Source organism: Bidens hawaiensis, unplaced genomic scaffold, assembly GCF_021521415.1.
Source record: "Bidens hawaiensis isolate Kalapana, Puna unplaced genomic scaffold, B.hawaiensis_p1.1 tig00012199_1, whole genome shotgun sequence".
Taxonomy (NCBI): Eukaryota; Viridiplantae; Streptophyta; class Magnoliopsida; order Asterales; family Asteraceae; genus Bidens; species Bidens hawaiensis.
In genome coordinates, this window is record NW_027491985.1 from 372,591 (window position 1) to 399,219 (window position 26,629).

At 35.7% G+C, this 26,629-nt stretch overlaps 2 protein-coding genes across 2 annotated transcripts; one reads left to right on the top strand and one right to left on the bottom strand.

The window, feature by feature from the left end:
- Positions 1-5,260: 5,260 nt before the first annotated feature.
- On the top strand, positions 5,261-5,638 carry LOC143540336 (uncharacterized). The gene has a single exon (XM_077033429.1). The coding sequence runs from the start codon at positions 5,261-5,263 to the stop codon at positions 5,636-5,638; it is 378 nt and encodes a 125-aa protein (XP_076889544.1).
- A 14,694-nt stretch (positions 5,639-20,332) lies between these two features.
- LOC143540337 (uncharacterized) lies at positions 20,333-20,767 on the bottom strand. The gene has a single exon (XM_077033430.1). The coding sequence runs from the start codon at positions 20,765-20,767 to the stop codon at positions 20,333-20,335; it is 435 nt and encodes a 144-aa protein (XP_076889545.1).
- Between the last annotated feature and the right edge of the window lie 5,862 nt (positions 20,768-26,629).

A 26,629-nucleotide genomic window follows, 5' to 3' on the forward strand; every position in this document is an offset into this window, starting at 1 on the left:
TGCTAATGTTTCCCGTACGCCGCCTGGAGCGCAAGCCATCCCGCAATGGTCTATGCCGCCTGCTCCTAGACCCGCTACTACCCATGCTTGCTACAATTGTGGAGACCCTAATCATCTCCGCAATGTGTGTCCTCAACTCATCCACGCTCACCAAGCTTAAGCTATACCCGCACTCTACTAAACTACCAATGCTCATCAAGTCTATACCTACCAACCTTACATTTTTCAAGTTCCTCCAGTCAATCAAGATCATTCCTACTTAACCCAAACCTATCAAATTCTGTACCCGCAAGCTCAAGTTTACCAAACTTACTCCAATCAAACCTCATTCTTGCAACCCATTCAAGCTATTCCAAATCAATCTACCTCAATGGCTCAAGTTCTTATGGATCCAACTACTTCAAGTGCTCCAAGTTAAGTGTAACTAAAGCTTCTCAAAGTCTATAAAGACGTTTGTTGCTTTCGTTATCTGTATCTTAAGCTATTTAGTCTTTTCAAATTATGCATTGTATCGACTCTTTACTTAATTAGAACATTGAATAATTTCAATTTGGATTATTTATCTTTTGCGTGTTTTTATCTCATGAATAAAGTTTCTTTTATATATCAAAGTTAATTTCTTATAATATCGTACTCTTAGCTTATTTTCTTGTTCTCGTTCATCACGATCCATTTCAATATATGCTTCAAGAAATTCATTCTTTTTCAATCTTTAAGATTTTTACTTTTACAACAAAAGATGTTTTAGAAATTCCACTACTTTATTAATCAACTCGAACGTTAATTTTTAGAAATGTTTTGTACATTGATGGCTTTCTGGTTTTATATTTAAATTAATCAAAACTTTTTCTTTCTCTCAAATTTATGTCTTTCCATGTTTTGTTACCCACATGATGGGACGGATTATGCGGACCATCCGACGATCTAAGTAATTATGGGTCGACTTGCAAGAAAGTCCTCGCATGGAAATCATAATGCGTACAATTGTGTGTCATAATCTAGAACCGAAAGTAGTTCGAGTAATGATAAGGACATAGTGGTTACGCCGCTGGTACATCCTATATATAAGTGCCTTTATCGGATTTTCATTTGGAGCGTCGCTTCGGCTAATAGAAGTTCTATGATATGGTAAATTTTAAATTTTATTTAAAAATATTTTCCTTAAAGTTTAATTATGTATAACACGATTATGTTTTTATTTTTCTTAATTTCCGAACGAAATTCCCTAAAGTAGGGGAGACTGTAACATCTCGGACTTTGCGTATTTGTATTCGTTTATGTTTAAACCGATTTGAGAACGTAATTCATATCTTTATTAGTAATAAAATCATGTATTTATAAGTATTCATGGGTGAATTTTCATTTCATAACCGTTGTGTTGTTTAAACTTGCCATTTATTGCTTAAAACTCTTTAAAATACCAAAAATTAACGTTTTGTGAAACTTTAGGGACTAAAACTATCAAAAACCAAAAACTGATGAAAACCCACCCTTCGCGTAGCGCGAAGGAATCGACCTTGGACTTCGCATAGCCAAATTTGATCAATTTTTGGTTTTTGGCAATTTGGAGACTAGTTGTACTTGCTTTGTCACACCCCAATTTAGGGCCTCAGAGTGGCACCCAGTTTGTACTTGCTTTGTAAATATATCAGAGTTTAAGTTGTAAAGCGGAAGACTAAATTAAAACATTATTATATTCAAAAGACGAGAATTTAAGCACCCGGTTGGTTGGTACAAAAGTGTTTAAAGCACAAGACCATAATTTACGTTATTTTATTAACAAAAACTTCATCTGAGCCATCAGATCGTCTATTGGCTATCCCTTGTATCTAAACACCTATTCTTGATTACCTGTAAAGCATTTATAAAATACGTTAGCAACACATGTTGGTGAACACGTTGACACAAAATATTTTGATACTTAATTATCCTCTCGAGACATCATAGGCCTTGGCCCAACGTGGCTTAGAAAATAACAAAGTTCTGAAAGTCTAAATTACTATTATAGACCTCCAGTTCTACTCGAAAACACTCAGTGAACACCGCATCGTCGAGAACTTATCAACTACCAATATACACAAGATAATCCCCTCTAGGACATTACTTAGGTCCGGCCCAATGTGGCGGAGGCATTAGCAAGTGTGGTGCGATGTGCCCACCGTCTACCGACATATGTAAGGATCCATGCAAATGTATACGATAGCCTGAGGGCTATCGATTACCTTTGTTATAAAGTTTTAGGGATACATAATCCCATGTAAATATTTAAAGACTCAATTTATAAATTTGTAAAGAGTTTAGACGTATTCACCTTAGTTCTTGATCAGTGTGCCTTACTGATTTATGCTTTTCTTGTTACCTCGGACCTATAGTACGAGAATAACATTTTGTAAATACTAGATCAACGATCTAGCTTCAGACCTTTAGTCTGTTTGCATAACCTTTACCTTGATATTCATTTCTTTATAAAACATAAGGACCTCTAGTCCCTTCTTTGTTCATCATTATACACTACGTTTCATCTTCATGGAGAAACGTATATATCGAGTTTCTTCTTTCATAAGAAACATTTATAAAATCTTTATATAAAATAAATAATGATATTTTATCTATAACCTTGTCTTATGAAATCTATATTTCACTTATTATATAATCAAGGTATGGGCTATATTCCTGACTAGGGTCTAAACCATGTATAATAAAATAATCGGGCAGAATCCCTACCTTGTATGGCTCGTTTATAAGAAATACCTAAGCTTTACGTGGGCAGCACTCCTACTTGTTGTCGGGCAATCGAGAAAATATGTCGACAAAGGTTATATTTCATGCACGTTCTTCAAGAAAACGAACACTTCGGAACGTCAGGATCGAGGCACATATTTCGAGGTAATATGGGTGATCGGAGTATGATTGGACGAATGAGAAGTCATCCTATGACCACCTATTTATACGCAGAAAACATGTTCCTTCGTGTAGCGCGAAGGAATTTCATTTTGTTCGTTCGGGTAGCGCGAACAGCTAATAAACCGCCTCAGGTTTCTTTTGTCCTTCATGTAACGCGAAGCATTCCTTTGCGTCGCCCGAAGTAGACCCATAGGTCTGGTGTGTTGACAGCTAGGCTTGCCACATGGTATACGTGTCTTATGACGTGTTGCCATGTGTTGTTCTACAACATGATTACTTCATTGCTACTTCGTGTAGCGCGAAGTAATTTTATCCGATTCCTTCACGTTGATGAGTGACTCGTAGGGAAGCTGTTAAGCGAGTTAAAAGATACAAATGTATTTGCTTAACCAACTTAATTTCATGAAATTATTTGACTATGGTTACTCATATGTTTACAGGTATGAGGAGGTAGAGGATGAAATTATGAGAACGTGGGCGAAAACGGCGAAGAAAACGAAGTTGAAACTAGAAAGATATGAAGAAAACAAGAAATTGAGGAATAGCTCCACCGTGGTCCACAGTGTTGACCGTGGGCCACAGTCAAACAGGCACCAAAATCCGTACTGTGGCATTCCGGGCACCGTAACTGGACCGTGGTCCACGGTGTGGACCGTGGCCCACGGTCCGACACGTGACTGTTGAGTTTGTGCCACATTTTAGGCCGTTTTTGGGTGTCTTTTCACATACCTTTTCACTTGGGACGGCTTGGAGGTGATTTGGAAGAGAATAATCATATTTTGGGTGTTTGTACTCCTTTGTTTATGTTTGGGATTGCTAATAACAAGATACTTGATGCAAGAATTATCTCTCGAGCCATGAGTGGCTAGTTCTATGGTATTCCTCTCGGGATGTAAGGTTAATTGCAAAACACTTTTGTTTATTGTTCTTGAACTTGGATTGATTATCTAAATGTTATGTTAGTATAGTCATGATGTTTGTGTGATTGTTTGTAGCTTGTCTTTATCGCTTATATCTAGTTTTGAACCATGCGTTCTTGGTGTCGTTGACAACCTAGATTTAGTGGAAGAAATTAGGGATAATCGTATTGATTGATTGTTGAGTAACAACCTCGCATTCTAGGAATCCGAGTACTTAGTTCTTGATTAATCACAAACAAATGCATGTACACAAAACCGAGATATTATGGTTTATCCATTGAATGTTAACAAGAGTGTTGAGTAATAACCCGAACCCCGAGAGGAATGCTTGCTTAGTTATTCATTTACGACTTTCGTTTAAGTTTAATTTAGTTTATAAAATCAAATCAAAACCAACTTGAAAATTACTTTTTCGTCATTTACATTTATTTTAGTTTAATCGTTAAGCTGCTTATTAACACATTTTCCACAAACTCCTCGTGTTCGGTACCTACTTACCGCTATCTATTTAGTAGTATTTGGTTTAACTTTGAGTGAGTCTTCGACCTCACGTCAAATTTTGGCGCCGTTGCCGGGGATTAGTGCGCAACGTGTGTTAATTTTTATAGTTTTTGTTTAATTGTTATTGTCAGTTTTACGCGGGTTGTGTTAGTGTGCAGGTATTTGCAGTTATACCGTATATGCATACGCAAAACTCTCGGTCTTCATCACTGTTATTTTTTGATCTGGAAATTGAACCAACTGCTCATCAGAATCGGATTCTTCAAAGGGAGAATAAGATTGTCAGGCCACCAAGCACACACAGTCAAACAACTAACACCACAAACATGGCTTCGGGTCAATTTGTACCACCTATGCCACCACCCATCAATCCAGAAAATCTTCCTCCCAATGAAACCGTTGCCACTACAAGTCCTACAAGTGAGCCTACCTCAACCGTGTTCAGCTTTCAACCACCATCTAACCTTCCACCTTTAAACAACTTCATGCCTGTTCAAGGACAATCATCAAACTCACAACAACCATCACCTTTCCAATCTCAACAAAACCCACCTTATAATCAGCTATACACATTACCACAAGACCCACCCATAGTCCATATCTCTCCGGGTCTTAGGTCAGGCCCGCAGTCGTTTGGTGGGCCATGTTATGGCGATAATAACGAAGGGTCTGAAGAGTATGAAGAGGGATATTCAAGTGGGGAAGATGGAAATCATTTTCGGGTGCAAGGTCAATTTGGTTATGTTCCGTAACAACAAATGCGGGGTGGACCACATGTCAATCAAGCACCATTGCAACAAGTTCCTCCACAACCTCAGTATCAACAATCAATACCTCAACCTCAATTCCAACAATATCCACCGCCAAGGCCCGTGTATAGACAAATAGGCCAACCGAGAGTACCATTTGGGGTTACGTGAAGGCATGTAAGAGAGATGGCTAGGGGAATTGAAGCTCACTTTCTACCGATCATCACAAACAACCCGTCTCCGGTGGTTATCCCTCAAAATCAAAATGGAAGAACATTTAAGGTTAGAACCAATGTGCTCCAAAGTTTACCGAAATATAAGGGTTTACCAACCGAAGAACCTTATTTCCATTTGGAGGCATATGATTCGATTTGCAACACGATCAGGGGTCAAGGTTTTTCACCGGATGAGGTTAAATTGGTTTTATTCCAATTTTCGTTAGAAGATAAGGCAAAGAGATGGTTCTACACATTGCCTTCTGCATTGATTTACACTTGGGCCGAGATGCAACAAAGGTTTTTGGAAGAGTTTTACATGGCCCAAAAGACAAATGATGCAAGATGAAGTTTGAGAAGCTTCTAACAACAATCGGGTGAGATGTTTCATGAAGCCTTTGAGCAATTCAACATAATGATCAAGAATTGTCCTCACCACGGTATTGCTCTTTGGGAATTGTTGAATGCCTTTCATGAGGGGTTGAGTATGGAAGATGAGCGAGACTTAATGTCAATCACGAATGGTACATTCGGTACCAATTATGAACAAGATGATTGGGCATTCTTGGAGCAAATGTCGGTCACATCGAAAAGGAAGGCTCAAACCGCAAGAAGAGCAAGACCGGCTATTACAAGACCACTAGTGCATGCGGTTAAAAATGAAGAACTTCAAGTTTCTAATCAAGTGTATGATGTGTGCACGAGTTGTAACGGGTTGGGACATGCAAGTGATATGTGTCCAGGCGTGGAAGGGCAAGTTAAAGATGTAAATGCAATTCAAGGTCAAGGAGGTGGTCAAAACTACAACATGAATTCAAACACTTACCACCCCGGGTTGAGAAATCACCCAAATTTTTGATATAGCAACCAATCGACTCAATTCAACCCTAACTTTTCTCGTCAACAATATTTTAATCAAGGGAATGCTCAAGGTGGGAATAATCAAGGAAGTCAAAGTCAATTTAAAGGAACGGGTGGTGGTCAAAGCGGGTCTTCGGGTCAAAGTTCCTCAAGTGGGAATGAAGTGATGGACATGTTGAAGTTGATGCGACAAGACATGCAGAAAAGGAATCAACTTGATGAAGCCTGAATGCAAAAGGATGAAGTCCGTGACAAAGCCATTCAATCGTTGACCACTCAAATGGGTCAACTTGTAACCGATGTTGAGAATTTGAAGAAAATCAGCTCGAGCCTAAATATGGGGAACAATGTGCATATCAATGCGGTAAGACTTTTACCTAATTTTAGAATTTCTAGTGTTCAAGTTGATCCAACACCACAGTTTGTTGAGGGGGGTGGTGGAAGATATTGGTGATGAGATTGAAAATGTGGGTAATTATGAAACAATTTTCCAAAATAACTCTGAATTACAACCGAATGAAAAATCTTTTTGTGAAAATTGTTGTGATAAATGTTTAAATGACAAATTAACCAAAATAAGGGATGAGAGGGTTGATAATAATATTATCCCGAGTAAACTTCAAGACCCAGGAGTGCCCCTTTTATCAATCCAAATTGGTGAATTTAAAACTGATCGGGCACTGCTAGATCTTGGAGCTTGTGTTAGTATCATGCCCGGTAGTTTATATGATCAGTATGAGTTTGTTCAGCTACAAAAAGTAAACACCACCATGGTTTTAGCGAATCAAAACTATACATTCCCCGAGGCATGATATATAAAGTGATGGTACATGTGGAGAACTTTTGTTACCCAGTTGACTTTTTAGTACTTGATTATGCTAAAAATGTAACTAATACGCAACCCACAGTCATATTGGGTAGACTCTTCCTCGCCACTTCACTTGCAGTAATTGATTGTGCTAAGGGGACACTGGGAATTAAATGTGGGAATCGTGATAAATGGTTATTATTATTTGAAAATACTACTGACCCTGTTGTTGACAAGGAAAGCCTGAAGGCGGATTTTGTTAACAATTGTGTATCCTTAAGCAATGATCACACGAAAATGAAGTGTTTTGTGATTGACGGGTCAGTTGAGAAGAAAGAAATTGAGCATCAATAGAGTGAGAAGGTGGCAGAAAAAGGTGGTCGACCAAGGAAGACGAAAGTGAGACATCCACCTAACCTAAATGATCCAGGGTGGAGGATGAGGATGTTCGGGCCCGACCCTGGTTTGCCGGAAGACTGGCAACAGTTGCTTGAAAAAGAGCGTGCTTATAACGAGAAGGCTGCACGGGAGTGGGCCAGCCACCCACCTTGAATGTCATAAAAGTTTCAAAAAAGTGGTAATTGTACATTTTGTATATTTTTATTTTGCTCATAAAGTTTCAAAAAGTTTGTTTGTTATTAATGGTATTTTAAGTTACCATTTTAGCAAAAACCAAGTGTGGGGAAATTCTTATGGATTTCTCTTCGACACTATGTTTGGGACAACACGGGTTTTTCATGAATGGAAGTGGAGTTTTAAATTAGTTGTCGTTGTTTTATTTTCTCAAACCCATACATTGGGGAAAATGTATCCCAAGTGTGGGGATGGGGGAATTTTTCGTTTTCAAAAATTAAAAAAAAAATTAAAAAATTGAAAGAAAACTGAAAAGTGGTAAGATGGCGGGGTAAAGTTTTGGTCCCTTTTCATGGTCACAATTCCCTTAAATTCAAGTTTTCTTAGTTGTTTTAAAAACGAGGCTGTGTAGTATTCTATTCAAGGTTAGCATGCTTTCGGTACAATAACCTACATAACATGTCTGGATACACTTTTATATTGAGAACGTGAAGATTGGTGAGAGAACGGTTATTCTCCGTTAGAACTTGTGCTATAAACGCATTTCGAGACCTTAGCTTGGCATAAGTGCAAAAGTGATAGAGGCAGTTAGGTTACAGCCTCGTCTGAAGGAGCGTGAGTGTGAGTTTTGGGGGTTGGGCCTCATACATTACACATATGAGCGTGGGCAATGCGAGGGGCGGGGGGTTGGTTCCCTTAGAAAACTTTATAGGACCTATTCATTTTATTTGATCAACCCTGATGTTAATTTGCGAGACGATCTGGCTTAGTAGGTAATTCTTTGTATTTGTAATTGTTATAGTACTAATCAATAAAAAAAAAGAAAGAAAAAAAAAAGAGAAAAGAAAAAAGAGAAAAGAAAGAAAAATTTGAGAGTCAATGTTCGAAGTATGGTGTAGTGAGTGTTGGGATGCAAGTTAGTAATGATTATAGTTGTTTATTTTATTGTTTACTTAGTTTTGATGTAATAAGCCGGATCGGATTGCCTGAGCCACTTTCAATATTCCCAATCCATACCCTTACACTTAGCCCCGTTATAACCTGTTTTAAGTTCTCTTGATTTGCATTTGTGTCAAAGCATTTATATAGGTGGAGATTTGACGGTAGTACAAGTGTATTCGAGGAGAATTGGTTATGATTGAATACATGTGAATGATCACCAAGAAGAGAGTTAATGTGTGAAGGTGTGTTATGTGTGGGTAAAAACCGAAATCATGTTAGGTTTGATTAGAATTCTAAGTTTAAATATAATACTAAGTGATACTAATGCAAACCTCTAATAATGAGGGAATATGGTATGATTGGGGACCTTGACTGAGCCGGGTTTGTGGTTTGTTTGGTGGTTGAGTTTTGAAAGCAATTGTGGTTTGAAGTGTTGCTTGGAGGAAATCAACGGTTAAGTGTGGGAATATGACGAGTAACTCGTAGGGAAGCTGTTAAGCGAGTTAAAAGATACAAATGTATTTGCTTAACCAACTTAATTTCATGGAATTAGTTGACTATGGTTACTCATATGTTTACAGGTGTGAGGAGGTAGAGGATGAAATTACGAGAACGTGGGCGAAAACGACGAAGAAAACGAAGTTGAAACGAGAAAGATATGAAGAAAACAAGAAATTGAGGAAGAGCTCCACCGTGGTCCACAGTGTTGACCGTGGGCCATGGTCAAACAGGCACCAAAATCAGTACTGAGGCATTCCGGGCACCGTAACTGGACCGTGGCCCACGGTCCGACATGTGACTGTTGAGTTTGTGCCACATTTTAGGCCGTTTTTGGGTGTCTTTTCACATACCTTTTTACTTGGGACGGCTTGGAGGTGATTTTGGAAGAGAATAATCATATTTTGGGTGTTTATACTCCTTTGTTTATGTTTGGGATTGCTAACAACAAGATACTTGATGCAAGAATGATCTCTCGAGCCATGAGTGGCTAGTTCTATGGTATTCCTCGGGATGTAAGGTTAATCGCAAAACACTTTTGTTTATTGTTCTTGAACTTGGATTGATTATCTAAATGTTATGTTAGTGTAGTCATGATGTTTATGCGATTGTTTGTAGCTTGTCTTTATTGCTTATATCTAGTTTTGAACCATGCGTTCTTGGTGTCGTTGACAACCTAGATTTAGTGGAAGAAATTAGGGATAATCGTATTGATTGATTGTTGAGTAACAACCTCGCATTCTAGGAATCCAAGTACTTAGTTCTTGATTAATCACAAACAATTGCATGTACACAAAACCGAGATATTATGGTTTATCCATTGAATATTAACAAGAGTGTTGAGTAATAACCTGAACCCCGAGGGAAATGCTTGCTTAGTTATTCGTTTACAACTTTCGTTTAGTTTAATTTAGTTTATAAAATCAAATCAAAACCAACTTGGAAATTACTTTTTCGTCATTTACATTTATTTTAGTTTAATCGTTAAGCTGCTTATTAACACATTTTCCACAAACTCCTCGTGTTCGATACCCACTTACCGCTATCTATTTAGTAGTATTTGGTTTATTTTTGAGTGAGTCTTCGACCTCACGTCACGCGTCACTTGAAGGAATAAAAATTCAAATTTTTCGTTTTTAGTCCCTGGAATTTTGCAGATCGTCACATCTTGATCTAACTTCCATCGTTCATAAATATTAATGCGACTCTCAAGCCGCTTGCGGCAATGCGGGTGTGCGAAGTGCAAATGCGCCATCAAAGCGCCACTTTGCGCCCATTACCCGTGTGCGTGGGCGTCGGGTGCTTTGCTCCCTTCTCTAGGACTATTGAGAGTAGTTAGCCACATAAGAATATTACAATGAAAACTTTGTTTCTTATAAAGAGCTTCCAAGTTTTATAATTTTCCAATTTGGGATGAAAGTTTTCTTTCCTATTTATACCCATGTGGAATACTTCCACTTTCTTTCTTCTTTCCATGTGGAATGAGATTTCTTATTTCCTTAATACGATATGCTTTTTATTTTCTTATCTCATTTTTCCAATTACTTGTCTTGAGAATATTTTTGGTCCTTCATCTTTAATAATTTGTCAAATTTGGACCAAATTTTTAGAGATGTTACACTTGTGGTCGGTGAATACCACACATTTGGTGCCATAGAGGTAATGTATCCAAATTTTCAACGCGAATACGACAACACCGACTTCGAGATCGTGCGTCGTATAATTCCTTTCATGAATCTTAAGTTGTCGTGAAGCGTAAGCGATAACTTTACCTCGTTGCATAAGGATACAACCGAGGCCTTGATTAGAAGCATCGCAACAGACAATAAAATCTTCATAGCCCTCGAGGATAGCAAGGATCGGTGCATCACAAAGCATACGTTTAAAAGTTTGAAAGTCTTCATCTTGCTTTGGCCCCAACTCATAAGGTTTTTCCTTGTGAGTTAAAGCGGTTAGGGGCAAAGCGATCATGGAAAAAGTAAGTATAAAGCGACGATAATAACCCGCAAGACCAAGAAATGAACGAACTTCGGTAGGAGAGGTTGGAGGTTCCAATTCTTAAATAAGTTCATGCAATAAAAGAAAAGGCTGTTTGTTTTATTAAATTTATTCGACTAGATATGCCTTCAACCATTCGGGTAGCCTCGAGCACGTCAAGCAGTAATTCCTGACTCCTCAACTTGAAAATCAATCAAACATACACAAAAAGTCAGCTTAGGCTGAGTGAGTTCATCTTTTTGTAAATAACATTTAGAAATCAATTTAAATCAATAAATATAAAAATAATAAGGTAAAAGTAACATTTTTCCTCAGTCAAGCACGCAACACGGGACTCCTCACCCCAAGTCACTAAATACGAAGTAATGGACTCAAGTAATCCTTTTGCCCCAAGGACAGATAAAACTATTAGGGAACTTCCCACCTTAACCCACAATAGGGGTATAAGGAATTTTATCCTCTATTTTACCCGATCACGGCTTAACAAAAGCATTCACCTCAGTGGCCACACATACATTCAATTTAGTCAAACAATCAACTAAATAACATACTCAAGCATAGACAATAAATAACATATGATTTCAAAATATACAATTATAATAAAGTCTATGCAATATCGTCTAAATAGTTTAAACGAGTAAAATCGTAGTAAGGTGTGCATGCTAGCCCAAAACATAAAAATATTAAAAAAGGCATCATGAAACTCACCTAACACGGATCACACAACTATCGACGAGCTAGAGAACCGCTAAGTAATCACTCAAACTCAAAGCCTAGGGAGTTATTAGAACAAGAAACCTTGATAATGCAGCTCTGGAAATAACTTAATTGGACAGCCTCCAGTTTTGACCTGGAAGTAGATGAATATAGCATGAGAATGGCTTAAATAATGAAAAAATCGGAGATGGGGCTGTTTGAGTTTGCCGATCGCAAGACAAAAAAAAGAAGCGGCCAAGTATAATATCTTTGGGGAAAATACAATTCATGTCCTCCCACTTGCAATTTGAATAACTTGTCCCTAAAGCTTAATAATTGGACTTTAAAAACGTACCACGAGGCCTTTCACTTGAAAGATCAAAGCCCACCAAATATGCAAACTTTTATAAATGTCTATGCCGATTAACAAAAATTTCCGGGCGATACAACCGTTAAGACGTAAAATAATATTATAATATAAAATGTCCATAGAATAATAAAATAATTAGCTACCTCTTTATTTACCTTAATTTTTCTGTAATATAGTTTTGGGTGCGCTGGTTAATACCATAAATAAATCTACTATTTATTCAGGTGCATTCCGGTTAATCAACACCCTGAGCATAAGATATTGATTTTTGGCATCCAGATGGTTCGGATATGAAATATCATAGTCTCCTTGTTGATATTGAAACCTTCTGAGCTAAGTTCAAGCCTACATACTTATTTATGTAAATCAAGTCCATGTACATGTACAAATACAAGCACAAGTAAATGCACGTACACATACAACATTCATGAAACTCGCGCGAGTCATCTGGCCATTGGCCAATTAAGAAGATCAATTCACTTGCCAACAGTTGTGGAAGGTGTTGATCACCATTGCTATGAGGATTCCGGGGTAACGGCTCACACGAGAACTCTTTAGGTAACCTGACGTCTAATTCAAATAAATGTCCATCTAAGAACCACAAGATTTGTGTTATAAAAATCTTATGGGAGTATATATTTATTATTTCAAAAGCTTTTTATATATTGAAGAGACATGGATTCAACCTTGGGTCGGGTTGAATGATATAAAAAATATAATACGTAATATAATAAGTACAGGGTCATCTCGGGAATCTAAGACCCTACCTCCACATATATATTAAAATGAATATGATCATGCAGGATGCATATACATCGGTTTATGAATCTTGCCTTAATATTGTAGATAGATGTGTGTATAGTTCAGTCATGAACTCATGATAACCCTTGTCTTTGGTCGTGCAAGGTTTCTCAACTGAGGCACCGAACTTCATTTTCACTCAGGTCAACCACAAAGGTAAAGTTCGACTTTGGTTTAGTGAAATTTAAAATTTGAATTAGTAAACTAACAACTTAATAGAAATGCGCACATTGTTCATGTTCGTAGGCTACCATCGCTCAAACACCTAAACTAATGACAGAAGAGAGAGCTCGAAGGCGTATGCATAATAGGCATTTCTTTTACCTTTATCCAAAGATGTATATAATAGGCATTTCGTTTACCTTTATCCAAAGGTGGCAGTATACATATACAAGATGTTCATGTTAAACGGAGAATAAGTCAAATGGGTCAAACGGGCATAAAGTTGCCAAAGTATATATTTAATTTGTGTAATCTCCTGAATCCTTTTATATAAGATTCAACCCAGACGCTAAATATAGGCTTACTTGGTTATTCAATTTAATTTTGATATAGGCTTACTTGGTTATAATTTAGGTTATGCAAAAAACTTTTGTATAAAAATAAGATTAAATATGTCTTAAATGAGACTAGAACCCAAAACCTTTTGGTTAATAGTAGTACACCTTTACCATTAGACCCAGCTAATGATTATGTAATTAAGTTTAAACACTAAATATACATATAATTTAAAAAAACAAAAAATTCGGGCCTGGTGGGGTGTCGGGCCTGTGGCCGTCGACCACCCAACCATACCTAAGGCCGGCCCTGCTTATTGTAATAACAATCAAAGCATTACTTGTTCACAAATAAGCAAAAAGAAAACAAATGTTTCCGGCCCCATCTTACCACCTCTACATTTACGCTATGTTCCCGAGTTCACTTAAAGAGAAAAAAAAGGAAAGATAACAAAGGGAGAAAAGAAATGAAAAGATATCTTTTTATTCCATGTTCCCGAGTTTAATGAAAAGAAAAAGGAAATTAAACATTTTATGTGTTCTCGAGTTTGGAAGGAACGAAAAGAAACCTACAATTTTACTATTATACACTTTAAGTTAAATTAGAAAAAATGGATATATGTCATAACATTATGTGCATACGTTTCCAAACATGATCCATAACTCAAAAGTGTTCATATTACTTTTGTATCCGAATCAATATTTCAACTCAAGTTTGACTATCATAAAGGCAACACATCTCTTATGGTCACAAGTGATCGATCACCTTTGGTCTAATAGCTACCAATCTTTGCATATTTTATCAATAATTATAAATTAACATAATAAAAAGATAAAACTTAAAAGTACCAATTCAAATTTGATTTGTGTTCATATTATAGTAATTTGATTTAATGATGCAAATGCAACATCTCCATTTATTTTTGTACCCAGTACCATTAAGCTGAATTATACGAACTTGCTCACGTGACCTTGTCAACATTGGTAAATCAATCACAATTATTGTCTAATATATCTAAAACATGATCTGTAGGGAACCGTGACATTCGTCAATTTTCGATTCATATTCGTATTTGTAAACCCGACCTGTTGGGTCGTTTGATGTATATTCATTATTATTTATCATTAATAAAGTGATTCTCGACATTTAATGTTCATTATTCATTGTTCGTTGATATTCAGTTGTTTATAAATTCCCGAGCCTTAACGTACGAATAAACGCATAAATAATCCAAAACCGAACACTATTTAATTCGATTATTAAGTTTAGGGTTAGAAGTGTAAAACTTGAAAACTTTATTTAACTTAGAAGATATTTATATTATCATTTAAAGGTTCTTGAAAGTTTAGGGACTAAAACTGTAAATTCTATTTAAATTATAATACTATAATAACCCAACCCTATCCCTTCCCCTCCTCCCGTCACGTTTTTCCGGTGAACCTCCGGCCGCCGGAATCCGGCGCCGAAGTGGCCGCCGGCCACCCTAAACCTTTTTTTTAAACCAAAATTTAATATTAGAAAATGTTTCTCCTCGTTAATACATCATAACCAACCCGTTAACCACGTTAATCAACCCGTAATCGTGTCCGTAATGGTCGCCGGAAAATCCGGATAATCAAATCAACGAATTAATGTGAAGACGCTCCTCCACCTAGTATAAGTAGACGCCTAAACTCATAAACAACTAGCTCATTCCTCTCAATCCCCCTCTAATACACCGATTTGTCTGTAATTCGGAGTTTTCTTATTACTTTTCCGGCAACTGGGTTTCGGTCAAAACAAAACCTTATAAGGTAATTAATATATGCTTGTTAGTGTCGTTACACCAATAAACAAAACCCCTAATCTAATTATAACGAACATGGAACAGAAACCCCAATTGATAAATTAGGGTTTATGTTCTTGAAGATGCAGAAGATGAAGTTGAACATCTATTTAAGGTAAACTGTTTCCATAACTTCATTGCATTGCTTCCTAGTCCAACTGGTTAAATCGTTAACATTGTAAACATGAGACCCGGGTTCGAAACCCGAGTCAAGCGCTTCTTTTCTTTTTGTGTTGGACCCTGTATTGTTATTATTATTATTATTAAAATCCATTTCAAAGCTAATGGTATATTTAAGTATTAAAAACCATACCATAAACGAATATTGTCACCAGAGTAGTTGGATAATACCCAGAACTTATACCACCAAGACTCGGGTTCGAAACCCGGGTCAATCTCATATTTTTTTTTATTAAACATTTTTCCAGTTTATTAATAATTAATAAATCATTTTAATCAATTAAAAATCAAAATAAATTTATAAAAACCTTTTTAACTTAAATAAAAATTATGTAAATTAAATATAAATTATAACTCACCATTTCACACTTAAAACCAAGTTTTCTCGTTTTCGTAAACCGTAACTAAAAATCGTTTGTTAATCGTAGTAAACTTTAATTTACTAAATATCGTTCCGTTAACGCAATAATGATAATTATGACTTATAATTAATAGTTCAAGCTTTTCGAACATATAAACTTTGTTTTCTCGCCATTAAAGTGCTTAAATCGTACTAATAACCAAATTACCATTAAAACATAAATATTAATATAATAATCAAAGAGCCGTAAAGTTTGTAATAAAACAATAACTAACTTCTAAATCTATTCATTTAACCAACTTTAAAGTTCTGTTAGAATAGTCATTAAAAGTCGTGTTTATTCTTATTTATAGTTCGTACGGAGTGACCGCTTCAGTTTCCTTTGACGCCTTCGAGTTATTCTTATTTTCTTTTTTCACGTCGATTACTAAGGTGAGTTTTTCACCACCCCTTTTAATGTTTTAATGTTTTGGGGTAGCATATGTATCCTTATAAATTCAAGTATTACTTCTTCTATTACAAAACTACAATTCGTATATGGACTTGTGTGTTACTTGTATTACTTGCACGATTGGGAAGCCTCATTAAGTATGATCATACGCCCCCCTTTGCACTCCGGTCCATTTGTATCGAGTGGAAAAGGGCCTCATTATCCAAGTACGTTGGTTGTTACCAATTGGAAAGGACCTTACTTGCGCGATTATCCAAGTATGTTGGTTGTACCAACTGGAAAGGACTTACTTGCTCGTTTACCACATGTCTATGAATTGTATGGTTTTTATGTACATATTTAAACTGTGGAAACTCACCAGCTATATTTATAGCTGACCATATTTTATACATATGTTACAGGTACCGTGATTAGAGGATGAAGGACTAGAAGCCACTTAGAATACCTAGGTTATTTAATAAACGAGACATTTGTTTTGATTATTTTTTATCTTTGATTTAAACTCGTATTGTTTACTTGATTGAACTTGTGTATTTGGCTATTTAATGAATTAATGTTATTATGGTCACTTAATAGTGCCACGTGTGTTTGAGCAATCTGTACGTCACACTCGGGCATTTCCGCTTAAGCCGCGGTGTTACAGGAACGAGTAAACACGTGACACATACTTTAGCATTGTAACCTATGGCATCATGTAAGCAATATATAGAAAGATGGATACTAACCAGCACTGCAAGAAGCAGCGGATACTAACAGTTTGACTTGTTTCGACTTAAAAAAATCTGCCGTGAATTACAAGACACGGTAACACACAACCCGTTAAAACAAAAAAGCTAAAACACAATATGTTTATGTGGTAATATTAGCAATTTTTGGCAGTTTACTAGAATACCACTGGTGCAATATTTTGGCCCGTTATGCTTTATGCAATCACACCAAATTCTCTTTGTAAACACCTGTGTTGCTCATAACTAAAAATATACATTAAAATCATGGTACTATAAACAAATCTGATTGCCTAAACAAAAATAACATTGTCATTCTCATATTATTAACAATGCATAATAGAACAAGAGCTAAAACACACTAAACAATGAAATTTGCAAACAATTATGAAGAAATAATAAGGGGTTCATGACTCATTTGAATACATGAAATAACTTTGGTATTTAAACAACCAATAACACCCATGGTAAAGAATGTGATCAGCAGCTACTGCACCTTTTTAAGCTGCCAAAGTTCCAAAAATGCCCTGGTAAAAAACACAGAACTTTGAACCCGTAACTGACTTGGCCTGTTTTCAGCCACGAAATGACCAGTTAACAGTAGCTATTCGTCCTCTTCACAAAACTGTGAGTAAAACCCAAATTCAAAACAGTTTGACACATTTCGACTGAAAAGAATATTTCCTGAATTACCAGATCAGGGACACGTTAAAACAAGTAAGCTAAACAGTAAACACAATATATTTATGCGGAAAATTGATCTCATTATTTCTGTAAACACAACTCAGACTAGTTGCAATCACATCATGTGATACTGCAAGTATGATTTAGCATCAAAATAGACTCAAACTTGAGTAATCAAAACAAGCCCAAACTTGACAATTACCCGTAACTGACTTGACACATTTTTCAGCCATGAAAATGACCTGTTAACAGTAGCTATTTGTCCACTTCACAAGACTGTGAATAAAACCCGAATTCAAAATATTTTGACTCGTTTCGACTGAAACAAATCTGTCCTGAATTACCATATAAGAGCAGGCACGACCCGTTAAAACAAACAAGCTAAACATAATGTGTTTATGCAGTAAATTAATCAAAGTTTGGTACTTTACTAAAATACCCCTGATGCAATATTTTGACCTGTATATGTTTTCTACAATTATACCAAGTTCTTTCTGTAAACACAACTCAAAGTAGCTACAATCATAACATGTGACAAAAATATAAAGCTGCAAGTGTCATTTAGCATCAAAACAGACCCGAACTTGAGTGATCAAAACAAACCCGAACTTGAATAACTGCTTAACAAAATTCAACATAATCATAAGCAATCCCAAGATCCATAACCAAATAGTAAAATACCCAACAAAGAAATAGTCATAAATGTACGAAGTTACTAAAAAGAAAAAAGAAAAACTTCAACTAAATAAACGCATCCTAAACTCGTTTAGTTACCGGAATCCATCATATCTCTTAGCGAGCCCAACCGTATCTGAGGAGGACAACTAAGTAGCGCCCGTGCATCTTCTTGGTTGGCCACCAAGTACCTTAAAGCCCTCCTTATTTCATGGGATTCCAAACCCATTAGTTCCAATGCATTTTAAATTTCCTCTCCCGTGTACTCTCGATGATAAACTCTGTCTAGTATTTTATTTCCTTCAAAAATAGCATTAGCCACACAACAATGTTATTCATAAACATAGAGGCTAAATCTTCATTTTCTTGTTCAGCTTTCCTTTTTCTAGTCTTGCATTTCTTCGCACTTGATAATTGCTCAGCTAGAGAAGATGTAGGATGTACCACTTGAATATCATCGTCAATATCAAATTGGCTTTCCAGTATTACATCATATGCAGCACAGAAATCATCCACTTCTGGAAAATTCTAAGTTAATGTTGTCATTCTTTTGGAATCATGCTATTCTCTCTTTAGCAGTTTCAGCTTATGCACCGAATGCCCTGCCCTTCGCAAAAAGTTCTAGCATTTCATTAAAGACTTTCTTCGTCTTCAATGATTCAGATTCAGGGTTTGACTATTTAACAAAATCAAGATAATTAGTTTTATAAACGATAATCAAAATATTCATGCATATAATTAAAGTAGGGGTGGGTTTTTTAACCGCACCCAAACACCAAACCAGACCCAAGGTGAGTGAAGACCCGATATAACCAGTGTTTTAATAACTGGTTCAAACCGGTCGGTTGAACAGGTTAAACCGGATTTCACATAGCAGACCGGTATTTTGAGTCCGGTATTTTTGACCGATTTGCTAGAACATTGTACTAGCAGTTTTTTTTTCAAAAATACCGGTTGTTACTGGCAAATCGGTTTTATGTCCCAGAAATTTTTTATATTTACGGCCCATATTTTATCAAAATTATTTTTAACCCAATAATTAATATTCAAATGTGTAAACTTTAGCACCGTTTTTTTTTAAATTGAATGCTTTTGTATTATTTTTTTAATGTGGATCAACATTTGGATTATTTTTTGTTATAAAATCATTTACTTTTGGGTTACTTTTGGAGTTAAAATTGTATTTATAGGAAATTGTAAGGTAAAATATTCAACCGGTTGAACCTCCCGGTATAACCTGGTTCAACCGGTTGTACCATTTTTTAGTCAAATCCGGTACGAGTAAAAAACCAGTTTTTAAAACATTAGATATAACCTAACCAAAAAACAACCTACCCGAAAGAAAGATAAGCTTGAACCCAAGTTAAGGATAAATGCCAAATTCACCCATTTATCATTTATAAAATAGCAAAAAAAGACTGTTAGTTTTTATTATTTTCTTAAGATAATATACGCATCTTATTTAAATTGAAAATACATAAGAACTCTTCATGCTCAGTTGATAACCTATTACGCCCCAACCAAAAAGCCACATAAATAACTAGAAGAAACCTGTTAAATTATAGATTACCTGTATTAATTTATCCTAGACTTCATCCTCTGCTTCAATTAATTGAGTAGTTGAGTTCCATGAAAATCCACTTAGCGATGTTCAACGAAACAAATCGTACCATTTAGAAAAATGCTCTTTCAACGTTTTTAATTGGTTTTTCAAATGTTTTTTTTTTTTGATACATTCATTTGAAACTTAATGCTCAGCTCCTCAACTATATTGTCGTATGCATTTGAGGTAAAATTTCCATTAACCCTATTGCCATATCCTTTTGTGTCATCATAGCTTGTATAAAATGTTATCCATATTTTCCGTCCACTTTAGTGTTTTCTTCTTACCGGTTGCTTCGTGTTTGCTCATTATGACTTTCTACATGATAACATAAAAAAATTTCGCATATGTAAATATGTAAATGGTTGTTTATGCTAAATAGAATTACTATATGCACACACAAGTAATTAAAATATAACCAAATCACCAATTAACAGAAATCATAACAATCAATTCAAAATAAATATGAAATACTATAAAGTACTTTTCCAAAACTACTTTGACATATCTATTTCAGTGTTTGGGTACATCATGTAGTTAGTCCACATGTTAGTCGCAATTGAGTTCCTTAGTTGTTCATATTCGGTACTTCCGTCATGTACATTTCTTGCATTATGACCTTCTTCCTCTTGTGGTCCATGTAACACCTCTTGTTTGACCTCATCTTCAAGATCTCTGTCACGGTCTTCCTCAAGTAAAAAGTTGTTTAAAATACAACATGACAAAAAGATGTCAGACTGTGTCTCGCAATAGTATAATGGTTCTGATGTACTTCTAATGATAGGAAAACTCTTTTTTAGGACACCGGATGCTCGTTCAATTGCATTACGTAATGATGCATGACGAAGGCTAAATAGCTCCTTTGCATTCTGAGGGGCACGAGTGGAGTACTCTTTCAAATGATACCTAACACCTCTATATGGTGTCATTAGGGTATTCGTATGAGGTAAACCCGCGTCTACTAAACAATATCTATCTATAAACAAGTTGTAGGTAGTATTATAAATAAATAATTACACAATTAATTAAATCCGGTTTAAGAAATTACTCGTAGGAATAACTAACTTATCATATCTACTAAATGCATTCTGTCTAATTCTAGAGTCGAATGTTGCACCCTCCCATCCAGTTAGCACATATGTAAATTTTAAATCAAATGTATAAGCAGCCAGTACATTTATTATCGGGTATCCCTTACGACCACGATATCTAGGGGCATCCTTATTAGGTACTTTGACACGCACATGAGTTCCGTCAATCGCACCGATACAATCCTTAAAAAAGGATAACTTCTATTTTTTTTCTTGAATTTCTTTTGGGACAATATCACCTTTAGGTTGTTAGATGTAACGACCTTCTAATGATATAGTCGCTCGCAAAACTCTATGGAGGCACCGACTAGTTGTTGATGCAGAACGATGGTATAACCAGGAGGTAAAAACTGGTTTCTCAAATCGTTACCTACACTATGTAAAAAACTTGCAACTTGCTCTTCAACAGATATGCGTTGAGTAGGTCGAAATCCGCCATTTAAAAGGTTGTGTAACATTTCTTCTCGTACACATCTTTCGTTGTAAAATTTCATCTCTAGTATGTAAATTAGCACGCTTTCTGGCTGGCAGTCTAAGTAGTGCAACGAAAGCCATCAATAAGCAAATCAGGCGAGCTGCTTGCAATTGTCTATCTCGAACAAGCTCAACTACCTTGCGTGCCTAATTATCCATTAAACTGCCTATACATGAATCAACATAGATATGGCCTAAGAGTCAAATTTATTAAATTACAAGATTGACTAAAACAACACTATAACAGCTGAGCACAATGTCAGAACAATTAGTGCATGTTATGAACGAACATTTTACTTATTTCTCATTAATTTCACATTTTTTATTTTCTGAGCTAGCCAATATCAAAACAATATTATCTTAATGTTCAACTAGAGGATTTCAATTCAAGTTACATCATAAAATCTCTAACACAAATAAAGAAGCTTCAAAACTATGCCAATTTAATCCCTATTGGATTTAAATAACTGAAACTCAAATATTATCATGTATAGAGTTTATGTTCACTAATGATCGAGATTTAAATCCTTATGTGATTATAACCATGGATATCAAAAATCAAAACATTAACATATTAGTGTTACAAATAGTTGAACTCAAGCGAGCTTGGCTCGTTTAAGATACTACACAAGCTCGAAAAGATGTTAGGCTCGTTTAAAGTTTTTCTTAAAATATATTAAAAAAATTAAACCGTGTATGAATAAATTAATGAATAATAAACGAGTTGAAGCCGAGCTTGAAGAAACAATTGAAATCCGAGCTCGAGCTCGGCTAGGCTCGTTTACACACTCGGTGCCTACTACTGTTTGATTGTGTATTTTCTGTTTGAAGTTATGATAATCAAATTGATTATTGAATCTGATCATGCTTTTGTTGATTATTGAATCTGATCATGCTTTGTAATAATCAAATAGTAACTGGATTTGCTTTTGCTGTTGTTGACAATTTTGCTTATTTAGGGTTCTAGTTGAGGCCAATCAGGTTAAATTATAATAGGGTACTATAATCATAGATGGTGTAGAATTAACTAGCAAAATTGTATATGCTGATTAAGAATTACAACATATGGGTAAACATGAGCATTGTTTGAAGTTTCATAATTATTGAAAGAAAAAGGCAGAAGAGTTACCTGATTGTCTTTTCTCTGAACAAAGCCACCAAAAAGTGAAATTGATTTTGAAGAGATGATGGAAGGTGGTTGATGAAGGCATGGCGGGTAGTGGGAGATATTCCCTCCATCATGTTGACAAGGGCAAACATGGAGTTGAATTTTCAACGTGATGTTTATGGCCTTCTTTCTCTTCAAATCACTCCAATTTGGGAGGAAAGATATAAACACTAAAAATCCATGTTTTTCTCTTATCCTCTCTTCTTTTCTCTCCATGAAAAAACCTCTGGAACACAAATTTTTTTCTTTTCCTCTAAATCATTTCTCTTCTCTCTTTAACTACAACTCTGGAACACAGTGTTAGTGAATCAATGTTGCAAACAACTAACAATGGTTAATATTGCTTGAATATATATTTTCCATCCATAAGTTTTAGATCCCAAAGTAAACTTGAAGCAAATAAACAAATGTTCAAAGCCCTACCTTTGAATAGAAAAGTGAGTACCTGCAATCAACTCTTGTGTATTTTGAATAAACAATAAAACTCTATAAATTAATAATGTTGGGACCAGGATATTTTATTAATTTAGCGAGATATTATTATATCGACAAGTTAATAAATTATTAATTTAAAGAGTTGGCTTACATTCGTGAACAACTCTCAAAGTAATGCATCGACCTTAAATTTAATACAACTCTTCACAACTTTTTGTTGTTGTATAGCCCATTTTGTGTATTTAAGTCTTTTGTATGTGTTAGTTTATTTCACATATTATTATGTTAGCTTTCATTTAGTCTTTGTATATTTGGGCTTGATACCTTGTAAATAAAGCCCATTTGGGCCCAATGTAATGAAATATGGATGCATGGAACTTGCACTATAAATAGTGCAAGCTTCCATGCAAAAGATAACCTTTTGACAAAACTCACCAACTCTCAAAAACACTCTCTACTTTATCCTTTCTTTTTACCATTTATAGTAAATAACACACACACTACAAGATACGAGATCTCAGTTGCTTGTGTGTGATTTCTGCTTTCATAAAAGTGAGATTAATTAAAGAACTAGTTGTTTGATCCCGTATTTAGGACCTACAATTGGTATCAGAGCTTTCGACTCTACTGGTTGAGGTTCTTGGGTCACAACCTTGAATTTGGTCTTGTTTTCGTGTTTGAAAAGGGTGTTTAGTGTAACAAAGTGTTTTGGGTTAATCAAGGTGTTTATAGCTTAAAAATTGGCTAAATCGGAGTGTATAAGATCTGTGAAATCAGCGTCTTGTGCGATTGATTTTCTCCAAACTTATATTGCATTCGGATTTGGGTTTAAATCGCATCGCATTAGAACTTCTAATCGCATTAGCATTAGAAATTCTGATGGCAATCGCATTTGGAATCCTACTCGCATTTTTCAGAAACCAATTGCATTTCCCAAAACCAATCGGATTTTACAAAATCAATTGTATTTCCCAAAACCCAATCGCATCGCATTTTTATGCGATTGCGATTCATTTGTACTTGCTATTTTTCACAGAATTTTCTGTTTTCAAGACTGTTTGGTTTGGTGACTTTTTGATCAATTTGTGAAGATGTCTTATGATCCTAAATTGTTCTTCAACACATAAGAATGGACCTCACATATGCTCTTTCATCTATTGAGAATGGACCTCACAAGCCTACAACAGAAACTATTGAGGGACTTGTTGACGTTCCTACTAAAAGTTACACCGATCTTAATAAGAAACTAATGCTTGATGATGAAAGAGCATATATGAAACCGAGTGTGTGTTTATCCACTAGCATCTCTCAAACATTAGAGAGTGCACTACTGTAAAAGATCTTTGGGATGCCTTGGTTGAAAAATATTAGGGCAATCTGGATATGGATATAAGGGAAAGCCGAAAAAAATTTTAAAAGGAGAATTCAACATGTTTAATCATATCAAGGAGAATTCGTTGCAGCCCTCATCATCAAATTTGAGGCACTAATCACCAAAATGAGAAGTGCCGATATTATTTATGACTTGTAAGAAATCAACAAGAAGATATTAAATTCACTACCCTACACATGGAACAACAGAGTGACTACCATAAAGAGAACCACTAATATGATTACTATAACACTTTCAGAGTTGACTTCTACCATCAAATCATTCGAATTGATGATAAGCTTCGAATGAGCAACCACGTCAGTTCTCTGAATCATGCTGGTATTTCAACTGGTTCTGGAGTCAGCTCAGCATTTCTCAATGACTCACATCCTACTGTTCATCCAGTAAATGGGGTGACAAAGGTTCAATGTGCAGCTCAGTCTGATTAAAACAAAGCTTTCAAGTTGTCTATGGCTGGTTCAGGATCATCAACATTAAACTCCGTTCAGGACATGGTTAACTAAGTCGTCAATCAAGCTCTCAAGGCTCATGGCATCAAACCATCTTCAAGCAACAAGTCAAGCAGTTCAAGCCTCCCCACCACTCAAGTTGATGACTCTCACATCTCACTTTTCCAAGCCTTTAAGGCAAGCCATGAAGAGTTGTTGCAAGAAAAACTGTCGCCTCCAACTTTACATCAAGGGGATCTTCCAAAAATCAATGAGACAGACCTTAAGAAAATGGATATAAAGTATCATATGGCCATGACAGTTCACAGGACCAGAAACTTCATGAAAAAGCATGGGAAGAACAGTTTTCGGGATTCAGACAGCAACAACATTGGGTTCAACAAAGAAAAGCTCCGTTGTTACAACTATAACAAAATAGGGCACTTTGCAAGGGAATTCACAAACCCAAGACAACCTGCGGGAGAGGTGACGATTATTGATGCTTCGACTTTGAATGAAGTAAAGGAAATAATGCGGGTAAAAGACCAGTTGGTCAAAGTAGTTCATCGGGTCAAGGGGTTCCAAGAATTGGTCAGGGGAGCTCAAAGTCAAAGCCCATGGTCACTCAATATGGTGAATCTGCTGAGCTGGACTGGATGGCTCAAGTTGAGTGAACTTATGAACCCAATGAATCTAGCTAGGATGGCGTTTGTGAAAAGAAATCAAGCTTCAACAAGTGTTGCAGCAGGATGCAGCCAAGGAACCTCTAACATTCCCGAGGTACACAAACATCAATGCTCTCAAATGTGTATTGATAAAGTAGAAAATTATAGAACTTATAATGCTAGTTTGATTAGAGAAAACATTGGCATTAAGTACCAAAATGATGAGTATAAAAAAGTTGAAAAGATATTCACAACTAGAATTAAGACTCATCAAGAAGACATGACAAACTTAAATCGAAAGTTATTTGAAGCAAATTTGCTAGTTGATTCTCACAGTAAATGAATAATTGTTTAAAATGCTAAAACTGAAGAACTAGAGCTTGATCTTTCCAAAAGAAAAATAAATGTTGAAAAGTTTGAAATGTCATCTGATAAGTTAAATGGAATAATTGGATCACAAATGGGGGTGAAACAAAAGACATGTTTGGGATATGAACATGTTGTTATTCCTCCACCGTTTAATGATAACTACACGTCCCAACCCCACTTTAGATTCAACACCCCACCAGAGGACTAAATGGTATATGGAATTGGTCATTTACCAAAGCCTAAGATATTCGTTCCCGCAGTTCCTAAGATTGTTGATCCAATCTTTTAACCCGTTAGTTTTAATAGTGATTCATCTTGTTCAGCAGGCGATTTAGAGGAAGGAAATCATTGGAGAACGACATGAGTTGTAACAAAGAAAACAATGTTTTAAATTCACTTTTTGAGTGTGATGTGAGTTCAAAATCAAATGTCAACTCTATCTGTAATAATATTAATTATGTTCCATGCAAAATACATTAAACTTATTTGTGGATGTAATGTAAATTGTGATACTGTTAATGTTGGCATTAATCACATTGTTTTGGATGAAAATGTTAATGTTGTTTCAGATAGTGATTGTGAAACTGTGTATGATGAGACTTTTGTTAAAATTTATTAAAATGTAAGTAAATCTATTGATGTGAACATATAAAGTTGTTATTCTTCAAGTTGTAAGCCTAAGTATAGATCAGATAAAGATAAAATGTTTGAAAATGAGAATCAAGCTAGTACTTCTGGTAAATATTATGATTGTGGTCATTACCAACA

Bases quoted from the DNA above. Each gene is read 5' to 3' on its own strand.
- LOC143540336 (XM_077033429.1), top strand. From the start codon at position 5,261: ATGGCTAGGGGAATTGAAGCTCACTTTCTACCGATCATCACAAACAAC.
- LOC143540337 (XM_077033430.1), bottom strand. From the start codon at position 20,767: ATGACACCATATAGAGGTGTTAGGTATCATTTGAAAGAGTACTCCACT.